This window comes from Myxine glutinosa, chromosome 4 (genome assembly GCF_964187855.1).
Source record: "Myxine glutinosa chromosome 4, kmMyxGlut1.1, whole genome shotgun sequence".
Lineage (NCBI taxonomy): Eukaryota > Metazoa > Chordata > Myxini > Myxiniformes > Myxinidae > Myxine > Myxine glutinosa.
In genome coordinates this window covers 163,031,013-163,043,584 of record NC_136264.1, presented here as the reverse complement: position 1 = coordinate 163,043,584, position 12,572 = coordinate 163,031,013, and the positions used below count along the sequence as shown (strand labels likewise).

Genomic DNA, 12,572 nt, shown 5'->3' with positions numbered 1-12,572 from the left:
TTGCTTTCACACGCATCCCACAGCAAACAATGTTCAATGTCGTGTCATTTCCTTCACAGAGGTGAAGCGAGCGACACCCTCGCCCACAATGGCAATTACCCTTTTGGATGAAAGGAAAGCGACTTTCGCTCACCAGACAAGCAGGTCATGAAGCCGAGCGCCAGCATGGCACCCGTGAGCACCGTAAGGCGGTTATAACGCATCGCCATGATCGCAGCAATGAAGAAGGTCTTGTCTCCGAGTTCGGAGACGATTATGACCGAAATGGCAGCCACAAACGCGTGGATAAAACCCAAGTCCGTCCTGGTTAACCCAACAGAAAGGGCCGGCTTGCTGTGCTGCAGGGTCGTGGAGAGGGCCAGCATTGCGTTCTCCTGTGTGCAGACATTTCATGGATTTCCATCAAAACATGTTCCCTTTCACGTCACCTCTTGCCAAACCTTGTCAAGTTATTCACGAGGCATTTACTAAATCGATTTTAATAAAGATGGGGGGATGACCTGAGCTGGTGGTGTGCCACATACCTGAAGCCCTAGAGGGAGGAGTGGGACTTAGCCTGAGGAAGGTGATTCTATAGACAGGAGCAGTGAGACAAGCGAGGAAGTTAACCAGGACAGGATTAATGAAAGAATGTGTGGGTTCTGTAGTTGTTCGGGAGGGTAGGACGGCTGAGAGAGTAGAGAAAACACAAACGGGAGACGAGGCAGTTAAAAATTAAAAAATAGAAACAGAGGCCACCAACCTGCCTGCTGAGGCCTTGTGCTTCAGACTCATCGCGAGAGATTCCAATGTTTGTAGCACAGGATTCCACAGAATTCTTGAAAAGCAGATGTGATGTTGGGGCGTATCAGCCCATTGGGAAGAGCAGTACTCCATTGACCTATGGAGGCCAGGTATGCGGCTGGCTTTGGAGACCGGGTTCACTATATGGTCTGCCCACGAGACACCACACAGAGACAGGGATATAGGCTGGCTTTCTGTGCTGCATTGTCCAAGTGGAACTTCCGGTGGTGGCTGTTGCTCCCAACACATCGCTTGAAGTCACAAGTATGGCAGGAATGGAATTATTGCTGATGGACTGACGATGCTTATGCATTATGTATATATATAAATATATACGTACAAATTTGTAGATGGTCACGTATGAGTGCAGTTATACAACTAGACCAGGGGTTCCAGCAAGGGAAAGTTCTCCGGGACCTTCAGGAATCGTTCTGCAATTTGAGAAGTGCCTATTTGTTTCTTTGACTTTCTACGCTTCTGAACCGTGGGCCATAAAGACTTGAAAACTGGTGGCCGTCCCTCCTAGACTCACCTGAACTCTTATCCACCTACAAGGCCTTCATCCAGAGCTTGATGGAGTAGTGGTCTTCCATCTGAGCTGGTGCCCCTGCCTAACATTTTGCTCAGCTTGACGCTGTGGAAACCAAGGCCTTCAAGATCTTTGGAATCTCGCGCGATGAAGCCGAGTCTATCGGCCTCTCACTTCACCATCACAGAGACGTAGGCAGTCCCTCAGTCTTCGACCTCCTCCTTTCTGGTCTTGCACCCTCTGCTCTTTCCGTGCTTTGTCCCCCTCCCCTAGGTTTCCGCATGGTAGACAAGACCCACCATTAACCCACGTCTGGACCCCAAATACCTCTTTCTTTTTTTCCCTTTCTTTTTTTGGTTCTGAACAGTTTACGTTTTGTCTCCATCCTACTGGTAGGCCTGATCTGGATCCAGACTCGAACCAAAATCGAATCGTTTTGTTCTCGTTAACCAAGCAACTCATCCACCAAGTTTTGTCATAATGGATCCACAACTTTTTGAAATATGCCACAGATCGTTTTTTGCCCATAGATCTCTCGATGGTGAAGAATCGCTTTAAAAATGTCGTTTTTTTTTTTTTTTTGTGTGCACAAAGAATTTTTTTTCGTGTACAGATCTGGATTTTCACCAAAATCGAATAAATTCGTCATCGTCACAAAGCCAAAGTTTCCAGCAAGTTTCATCTGAATTTGTCCACAACTTTCCATGTGGGCACCACTACCAAGTACCAATGACCTTCTCTGCTGTATTTTGTTAGACTGCAGGTGCCATGCCAATCCCTCCTCCTTCACCAAACTGTTATGAGGTCAACCCTCCTCCCCCAAGGTGAACCCCACTCTCTCCCCTAAGACCCAAGGTCTGTGTGGGAAGTCAAATATGACTTGATGGGCATAATGCCCCCCTGTGTTGAAGGAGGGGTTGGAAAATCTTGCGAAAATCAGTCCTTATGGGTGGTGGTCCTCCTGGAGGTCCTCGCTGCCATGGAATCGAGGCCTAATGACAGAGCAAAGGACAAACAACCATTGGGTAGACTTGAGGGGCCGAATAAGCTCATTGGGTAGGTTCCTTACAATGGACCACTCCATGTCCAGGACGCCAGAAAGCAGGATTCTAACCCGGACATGTTGCGATAAACGAACCTTCCCGGGACCGGGGACGGCGACCGGGGGCAGCTCGGCGGCGACCCTGGCGGAGCAGGCGAAGAAAGCGGCGACGAGTGGATGGAGCAAGACCCGAGGCATGATCACACGTCCACACGAAGCGGCCCTCATCCCGCCTTGCGCAAAGCCGTCGCGGCCTTCACCTTCAGGCTTCCTCAGGAGCCGAGGAGACCGCACCGCACAACACGGACTCTGCCGGAAGCCGTCCCGGGTATCAACTACCGGTCACCGACGTTCAATCTGAACGACAAGTTAACCTGATTGCGTGGCTTCAAGTCACGTGGACCCCTGACGCACCTGATCTTCTTCTTCATCAGTATTTCTTAAGCTCTTGTCAGAATTACAGGAAGCTGTTTAACCGCTCTCGCCTGTGCCATGTCCGTACTCCAGAACTCCCACTTAATGTAAGTATTGCGGCTTCTTCTGAAAGGCAGCAAGAAATCTTTCACGTAAATGCATTCATTCTTGTGTGCAACACGTGACTTCCGGTCGCATCATTACCGGAAGTGCGGCTGTGCGGTTGATGCAACGTTGTACCTCCCTGTGGGTTATGTAAGGATTTTTAATTTGATCTATAAATAATAACCACCGTGCGATCTTTAACGTCCACCAACAACCTGTGCTTCACGAAGGACCCCGAGATTCGAACCCAGGCTAGACCGTTCTAAAGGGAATGCGCGTCACAGACTTGGGAGAGTGCAAAGTGTTTACGACACCGATGGCGTCGCAAATCGTGGAATTCAGCGACACAAGGCGGGCATCGAACTAGCAGTTTATTAATCGGAAGTGATCACACGGCAAAATCGCTGAATTGAAAATATATAGAACGACCATTGCCATTCACACCACACAGGTGGAGATGTAGCTACCGGGCGCCATCTTGGTTGGCACTCGATGCTGGGCGATGTAACTTTATTCCAATTCCAAGTGGTTCTGAACATGCGCCGCCCAGTAGGTGGCGATCAAGTACATGCAAACACGAATCTTCATACATCAACATCTACACACAGTAATCTACATACATCTATATACAGTAATTAAAAATGTCTACACACAGTAATCTACATACAGTAATCTGCATACATCTATATACAGTTATTATAAATATCTACACACAGTAATCTACCTATACTATATGCAGTGATCTACATACAGCAATCTACAGACAGTAATCTGCATACATCGATATACAGTAATCTAAAAATATCTACATACAGTAATCTACATACATCTACATACAGTAATCTACATACATCTATATACAGTAATCTACATACAGTAATCTGCATACATCTATATACAGTAATCTACGGACAGTAATCTGCATACATCTATATACAGTAATCTAAAAATATCTACATACAGTAATCTACATACATCTACATGCAGTAATCTACATACATCTATATACAGTAATCCACATACAGTAATCAACATACTGCAATCTACACACAGTAATCTACATACATCTACATACAGTAATTAAAAATATCAACACACACTAATCTACCTGTATCTACATACAGTAATCTACATACAGCAATCTACACACAGCAATCTACACACAGTAATCTGCATACATCTATATACAGTAATCTAAAAATATCTACATACAGTAATGTACATACATCTACACACAGTAAACTACCTACATATACATACAGTAATCTACATACAGTAATCTACATACATCTACATACAGTAATCGACATACATCTACATATAGTAGTAATCTACAGACATCGACTACACACAGTAATCTACATACAACAATCTACATAAATCTACATACATAAGCTACATACAGTAATATAAATACAGCAATATACATACAGTAATTAACATAGAGTAATCTACATACAACAATCTACATAAATCTACATACCGGACATAAGCTACATACGGTACAGTAATATAAATACAGCAATATACATACAGTAATTAACATACAGTAATCTACTTACATCTACATACAGTATAATATACATACAGTATTCTACTTACTGTAATCTATGAACACATACCTACATAGCTACAGTTGTGGTGCTGTGCACACACGACTCGATTGCCAGAGAGGTAGGCCACAACGCGTGGATACAAACAAGAGTCTTTATTAAGAGCTCGCATATCAGCACTGGGCAGGCTCGAGCTTAGAGCCCGCATATATGTCCCGAGGCCACGCCTTGCCCCCGGGCGTGGCCGATCGGCCGAAAGGCGGGGCATGCATTTCAGTTCCCCGCCTGGACGCTCGCGCCACCCACTGGTGTGCGGAATTATTACCCCTTGTGCCCGCCACACGCGCCCCCCCAGAATTCCCGCGCACCTGCAGGGTGAGCTTGCGGGGAAGCCGGATGACCCGGCCAAAACGCCCCCTGGCGATGCGTGCAGGGCTGGGGGGGTAGCGGGACGGCGAGGCTGGGGGTTGCCGGGGTCTGACCGCTGGGGGGCGGCCTCGACGCGGAGGCAGAGCTGCTTGCGGGGGGTGGTCCAGATCGAGGTGGGCCGGCTTGAGGCGGTCCACGGAGATACGATCCGGGGCACCGCCGATGTCCATGGTGAAATGTTTGTCCCCGGTCTCCAGCACGCGGAAAGGCCCATCGTACGGGGGCCGCAGCGGTGCCCGGTGGGCATCGTGTCGGATGAAAACGTACTCCGCCGAGTGAAGCTCCGGGGCGACATTGGAGGGCGGGCAACCGTGGTGTGCCGTGGGCACCGGGGCGAACCTCCTGGCGGCCTCCTGCAGGGTGGAGCGTTGTTGCGCCGCGGACCAAGGAGCCGTGGAGTCGGGGATAAATCCGCCTGGCACCCGCAGCGGCTGTCCGAAGACCAGCTCCGCCGAGGACGTGCGCAGGTCATCCTTGGGCGCCGTCCTGAGGCCCAGCAGGACCCAGGGGAGCCTGTCGGCCCAGCTGCCGTCGTGGAGGCTGGCCCGGAGTGCGGCCTTCATGGAGCGATGAAAGCGCTTGCACAGGCCATTGGCCTGGGGGTGGTAGGCCGTGGTGCGGTGCAGTTTGACGCCGAGCCCTTGCGCCACCACGCCCCAGAGCTCCGAGGTGAACTGGGGGCCGTGATCGGACGAGATGTCCGAGGGGGCACCAAACCGGGCAACCCACGTGGCGATGAAAGCGTGTGCGATGTCAGCCGCAGTCGTCGCCGCCAAGGGCACGGTCTCCGGCCACCGGGTGGTGCGGTCCACCATGGTGAGGAGGTGGGTGAACCCCCGCGAGGGGGGCAGAGGTCCCACCAAGTCGACGTGGACGTGGTCGAACCGACGCTCGAGCACCGTAAACGGGGCCAACGGGGCCCGGGTGTGGCGGTGGACCTTTGTGCGCTGGCACGCGAGGCACGCCCTGGCCCAGTCGCGGACGTCCTTCCTGAGGCCATGCCAGACGAACTTCGCTGCGACGAGCTTCTGGGAGGCCTTCGTGCCCGGGTGTGACAGGCCGTGGGTGGCGTCGAAAACCGGGCGCTGCCAGCCAAGGGGCACATGGGGCGAGGCCGGCCGAGGGAGACGTCCCACAGGTGGGCCGCACCCGTGACGTCGAACAGCACCTCAGTGACGCGGAGGCCCGTGACGGCGGTCCGCAAGGCCTGGACGCCGGGGTCGGCGGTCTGGTCCTCCGCCATCCAGGCATAGTCGATCCCGAGGTGGACCGCGTGCGCGACGGACCGGGAAAGGCAATCCGCCACCGGGTTGTCTTTACCCGCGACGTGACGGATGTCCGTCGTGTACTCGGACACGGCAGAGAGGTGACGTTGCTGCTGGGCCGACCATGGCTCGGCGACCTTGGCCATCGTGAACACAAGGGGCTTGTTATCAACGAAAGCCGTGAACGGGCAGCCCTCAAGCAGATGGCGGAAGTGTCGGACCGCCAGGTGGAGCCAGAGCAGCTCGCGGTCGAAGGTGCTGTACCGGCGTTCGTGCGGGCGAAGCTGCCGGCTAAAAAACGCCAGGGGCTGCCAAGCACCACGCACCCACTGCTCGTGTACCGTGCCCACCACGTAGTCCGACGCGTCGGTGGTGAGGGCGATCGGTGCATCGGGCGCCGGGTGCGCCAGCATGGTGGCATTGGCCAGGGCCAGCTTTGCGCCCGCAAACGCCGTGGCCATCGGCTCCGACCAGGTGATGTCACCTTTGCCCGGCATGCCCCGGTGGGCCTCGTGCAGGGGGCGGAGGAGCTGGGCGACGTGGGGCACGAAGCGGTGGTAAAAATTTACCATGTCCAGGAACTCCTGGAGCCCCTTGATCATGCGGGGGTGCGGGAAACCCCTGACCGCCCCCACCTTGGTCGGTAAAGGGACGGCCCCGTGCCTGGTGATGCGGTGCCCCAAGAATTCGATGGCGGCGACGCCGAAATGGCACTTTGCGGGGTTGATGATCAGGCCATGCTGGCCCAGGCGTTCGAAAAGCGTGCGGAGGTGGAGCAGGTGCTCCTCCCGGGACGCGCTCGCGACTAGGATGTCGTCCAGGTAGACATAGATGAAAGGTAAGTCGCGCAAGATGCTGTCCATGAGCCGTTGGAACGCCTGGGCCGCATTCTTCAACCCGAAAGGCATCCGCAGGAACTCAAAGAGGCCGAAAGGGGTGATGACGGCCATCTTTGGGGCATCGTCCCGGTTGTACGGGGACCTGGTGGTAGCCTTGGATGAGGTCCACCTTGGAGAACACGGTCGTGTTTGCCAACCGGGCGGAAAAGTCCTGGATATGCGGGACCGGGTAGCGGTCGGGGGTGGTGGCATCATTGAGCCGGCGGTAGTCACCGCACGGCCGCCATCCGCCGCCGGCTTTCGGCACAATGTGCAGAGGAGAGGCCCAAGCGCTGTTGGAGCGCCGTACGATACCCAGCCGTTCCAGCGTGGCGAACACCGCTTTTGCCACGGCGAGCTTCGTGGGGGTCGAGTCGGCGTGCCTGGGCATAGACCGGCGGCCCGACCGTGGGGATATGGTGCTCCACCCCGTGTTGGACAGCCACCGCTGAGAAGGTGAGCTGTGTGAGGGCTGGGAAACTGGCGAGGAGGTGGGTAAACTCATCCGCTGCCGGAATCGTGGACTAACCTCGCCGGGACGGAACCTTTCAGCAAGCCGCTTGGCAAGCCGCTCGGTGAGCCGCTCAGCGAGCTGCTCAACGAGCCGCTCAGCGAACAAGCGAGCGAGCTGAAGGTTTCGGCCTGGACGAGACGTCTGTGCTTAACGTTGACCAACAGCCCATGCGCACATAGGAAGTCCACGCCGAGCAGGGCCATTGGCACGCTGGCGGTGACGAATGACCATTGAAAGCGCTGCCCTCCAAACCGCAGTGAGAGGCAATGCTTCCCGAATGTGTGGATGGGTGTACCGTTGGCGGCAAGCAAAGCGGGGCCCCGGCCCACGGCTGGCTTGTCGGACGCGGAGGCAGGGAGGACGCTTACCTGCGCTCCCGTGTCGCAAAGAAAACGGTGCCCGGACAAGGTGTCCATGATGAACAGGAGGCTGCCGGAATGGCCGACGCTCAGGGCCGCAAGTCAGCGCCGGCCCGGTCTTTTCCCGACCCGTCAAAATAACACGGCGGGCGGCACATTTTAGCCTTGCGGCCGAACCTGGCATGGTAGTAGCACCAGGTTTGCGGCGGTGGCGGCCGCATCGGCCGTGCCGGTGGTGGTGGTGGTGGTGGCGGCGGTAGTGGGCGGGGCGCAGCAGCGGCCATGAGGGAAGCCGGGGGCGCTGTAGCCACTGGACCCGGATCCACTACGGCAGCACCGTACACCGACCGCGTGTCGCAGGCCACGAAAAACTTGTCGGCCTCTCCGGCCAGGGCGCGGGGTTCCGTGATTTTGGAACCAGCCAGCGCGAGGCGCACCTGTATCGGTAGCTGGCGGAGGAAAAGTGCGCGGAACAAGAAATCCGGGCGCTGGTCTCCAAGCAGGGACAGCATGAAATCCATCCAGACGGATGGTCGTCTGTCGCCGAGGCCGGGAAGGTCCAGGAGGCGGTCGGCACGTTCGACCTCCGTGAGCCCGAACGTGGCGAGGAGGAGACGTTTGAGCGCCTCGTACTTGTGGTCGCCCGGCGGGCGCCAAAGGATGGACATGACGCGGGCGGCAGGGCCGGGCCCGAGGGCGGTGACCACGTCGTAGTACCGGGTGTCGTCCGCCGTGATGCCCCGGAGTTGGAACTGAGCTTCGGTTTGCACAAACCAAACGTCGGCTTGCGCTTCCCAAAACTCCGGGAGTTTGATTGCGACGGTGTTGGTGGCCATGGCGCGTTCGGGGGTCAGCAACGGCTGAACCAATCGGGGTCACCAGTGTGGTGCTCTGCACACACGACTCGATTGCCAGAGAGGTAGGCCACAACGCGTGGATACAAACAAGAGTCTTTATTAAGAGCTCGCATATCAGCACTGGGCGGGCTCGAGCTTAGAGCCCGCATATATGTCCTGAGGCCACGCATTGCCCCCGGGCGTGGCCGATCGGCCGAAAGGCAGGGCGTGCATTTCAGTTCCTCGCCTGGACGCTCGCGCCACCCACTGGTGCGCGGAATTATTACCCCTTGTGCCCGCCACACAGTAATCTATATACATCTACATACAGTAATCTACATACATCTAAATATTACATCTATATTATACATACATCTATATTTATATATACATATCTACATCTATCATATAAAATACAATGTGTGTTTGTGTATTTGTGTGATTTCGGTCTCCCTTCATTAGGGTATGTTTTAAAGGCTTTAAGTAGCGCTTCAGGGGGGATTTGAGTGGAGTTATAATGGGCAACCTTTGAGCACGACTGTTTGTCAACCGGTTAAAATACCCAAAAGACCCCAAGGACCCAGGAGACCCAAAACATTCCAATGATCCAAAAGACCCAAACGACCCTGAGAACCTAAACAACCCCGAAACCCAAACGACCCTGAAGACCCAAACGATCCCAAAGACCCAATGGACCCCAAAGACCCAAAATACCCCAAAGACCGTTAAAGGCTGCAAAGATCCAAAAGACCATGAAGGACCCTGAGAACCGAAACAACTCTGAAGACCCAAACGACCCCGAAGACCCAAACGATCCCAAAGACCCAATGGACCCCAAAGACCCAAAATACCCCAACGATCCAAAAGACCCCAAGACCCTTAAAGACCGCAAAAACCAAATAAACCCTGAATACCAAAAATTCCCCAAAGACCCATACAGGCCCATAAAGACCACGAAAACCCAAAATACTGAAAAGACCCAAGACCCTTAAAAGACCGCAAAATACCATGAAGACCCAAAAGACCCTGAATATCCAAAATAACCCAAAGACCCTTAAAACCCAGAAGACCCAAAAGACTAAAAAGACCCTAAAGATCCTTAAAGATCCTGAGGATTGAAAAGACCACAAAGACTCAAAAGACCATGAAAGACCCAGAAGACCCTTAAAAACCCAAAAGACTGAAAATATCCCAAAGACCATTAAATATCCCAAAGACCAAAGATATAAAAATACCCAGAAGATTTCAAAGACTCTGAAGACCCAAAAGACGCCAAAGACCCAAAAGACCCCAAAGACTGAAAAGACCATGAAGACCCAAAAGACCCCAAAGACCCCAAAAAGCTGAAAGACCCCATAGACCCAGTGGACCCCAAAGACCCAAATTACCCCTAAGACCTCAATACCCCCAAAGAACCAGAGGACAGAAAAGACCTGAGGAACCCAAAGACCCAGAGGACCCAAAAGACTCAAATGACCCAAAAGACCCTCAAGACAATGAGGACCCATAAGAAGAGTAAATATGTCTCTTCTATTGGAATTGTAGAAGATGGCTTGCAAACCAAACGCTCAAGGGCAGTGTACAGATTTTTTTTTTTAAATAACAATAATTACAAGGCACAGGGAGGTGAAATTCTCATTGTGCGCTCAGAGGAAAACGAGTCTCCATTTACGTCCGTATGATGTCTAATAAGTAACAAAAGATATAATCACACCTGACACCAGGCCGAGGTTCAGACTTTGGCACGCTGACGAGGCTGTACCATTGAATAAACTGTTCCAACCCGTCATTTTGATGGGTTTTATATTAACTCATCTTTATTACACTAGGGCATGCCCGTACGTGGGTGCCCGTTCCTTGCCAAAAAAAAATAAAAACGCTACCCGTACGCTCTACCCCGCCCGTACGCCCGTACGCCCGTAAACAAAAAAAACAACGCTCTTCGCTTCCGCCCTTCGCTCTGACTGAATTGGGAGAAATAATGCGCATAAGAAATCGAGAAATTATTATTTTCTCCGGAAGAAATCGAATTACGAACCGTAATGGCGCACGCGCTCGGCTCGGCTCGCTCTCACATCGGCCACGCCTACGCAACAACGCGTTCTGTGATTGGCTGCCGGAAGTGCAGTCTTCACTGTCCGGAAGGTCGCAAATCGCAGTTACGATGAATCGCAAATTAGTTTTAATTAGTTTTAAAACATAGTTTAACGGCAACATAGTTTTCCAACGTGAAATAAATGAATACGCTCTCAAATGTGCCGTCCGAGGCAGAGTCTGTTCGCCACGTTCGGCACACGTGATAGCTCGCTGCTCTCTGATTGGTTGAATCGTTTTTTGGACATAGCTCGGTAACTACTTCTCCGATTAATATGAAACCTTGAAAAGGCACATCCTCGGGTCCCCAGCAATATACCTGGCAAGTTTAAAGTATATCGGACCCGTGGTTGTCGAGAAACAGCGGTCACAGACATACAGACATACAAACATACAAACATATGTTACATATTTATGTGAATGTATGTGAATTACCATGCAGGTCTTTGCTCCGTGTGTAGTATATTAAGTTGTTGTGTAGTTGTTGTGGTTGGAGGGTCAGGAGCCCTTCTGAAAGAGTGGCAGGAAACGGAAGTGGCCGGAAGCGGAAGTGACGGGAAACGGAGGAGAAAGACACGAGGGAAAGGAAGGTTTCTTCTTCCTCGCCCCGCTCCGACAAAAGGTGGAAGCGACCTTGCGCTGCGGGGAAAACGCACCGTTTCGAAACGTCTGGCGAGAGGAGTTACCTGGGCGGTAAATACCTTTTGACACGTCCAGTCACCGTGAGTTCGTGCACGAAACCAAGCGTCCGGGACAGTTTGCCCCGTCTACAAAGACGCGTACGGGTCCGCACGTTGGGCCTCGCTCGCGTCGGAAGCCGCGCTGGGTTTTGCCCCGTCTACAAAGACGCGTACGGGTCCGCACGTTGGGCCTCGCTCGCGTCGGAAGCCGCGCTGGGTTTGCCCCGTGGCTTGGCAAGGAGGTGCGCTGCAGCCGCGGCCCCAGTCCGAGACGGCACGTTTAGAGCACGTCCGCCCGGGGCTCGTTCAACCGCCCGTGTGCGGAGAGGAGAGACATTGACCACGGAGGGAGTCAGGAGTGGGGCTCACGTGAGGAATGTATTAGTATAAGATGGCCATCTTAGAGTTTGTGTAGATGAGTTCACATGGTTGTAATATTGATTGTGCCTGGTTGTGTATTGTTGATTGCTCGGGGAAAATCTCCGTGGTTGTGTCTTTGAAAGTGTTTGGTATCATTACCATTGGAAATATATACTTGCACATCAGTTGTCTCCTGGGTGAAATTCCTATGGATTGCGTGGCGAATGCGCCTATATAAGACTATTTGCTGGCGAAGGTCCTCTCACGGTCCGGGGGTCACCGAGACCTGGTATGCACTGAGGGGACCCCGTAACAGAATTGGGGGCTCGTCCAAATTACGATTTGCGGTTTCGCAATTGGGTCTACGTCCGGGATCTAAAAGTGTATAAAATAATAAAATAATAATATTTTTGGTAATTAAAATTTATTAATTAATTATTAATTGGTAATATTTTTTTTTGAGAAATTGGGGAAAGTCTTGGGGTGAAGGTTAACAGGTGTTAACGATAGGCACCATGGCGTTTGTGGCACAGAACTTTGGGGTAACCCCGAGTGAGGCACAGTTCCGAGCGTTGCTAAAGTCGGATCTCTTGAAATTGGCCAAACATTTTAACTTGGAGGTCCGAACTAATTTGAGGAAGGCAGAGTTGCAGGCCACGGTGATACAATCTATGGTGGGATTAGGAACATGGGACGAGTTAGCCTGGGAGTGGCTACCCGAAGAACCAGAA

At 52.6% G+C, this 12,572-nt stretch overlaps 1 protein-coding gene across 1 annotated transcript in view; it reads right to left on the bottom strand.

The window, feature by feature from the left end:
• TMEM165 (transmembrane protein 165) overlaps positions 1 to 2,794 on the bottom strand; it is a 31,023-nt gene extending 28,229 nt beyond the window's left edge. The window contains exons 1-2 of the mRNA XM_068113945.2: positions 2,451 to 2,794; positions 134 to 374 (exon numbers count right to left, since the gene is read on the bottom strand). Coding sequence (XP_067970046.1) covers positions 134 to 374; positions 2,451 to 2,582 — 373 coding nt within the window. The 5' untranslated portion in view covers positions 2,583 to 2,794. The remainder of the gene's footprint in view (positions 1 to 133; positions 375 to 2,450) is intronic.
• Between the last annotated feature and the right edge of the window lie 9,778 nt (positions 2,795 to 12,572).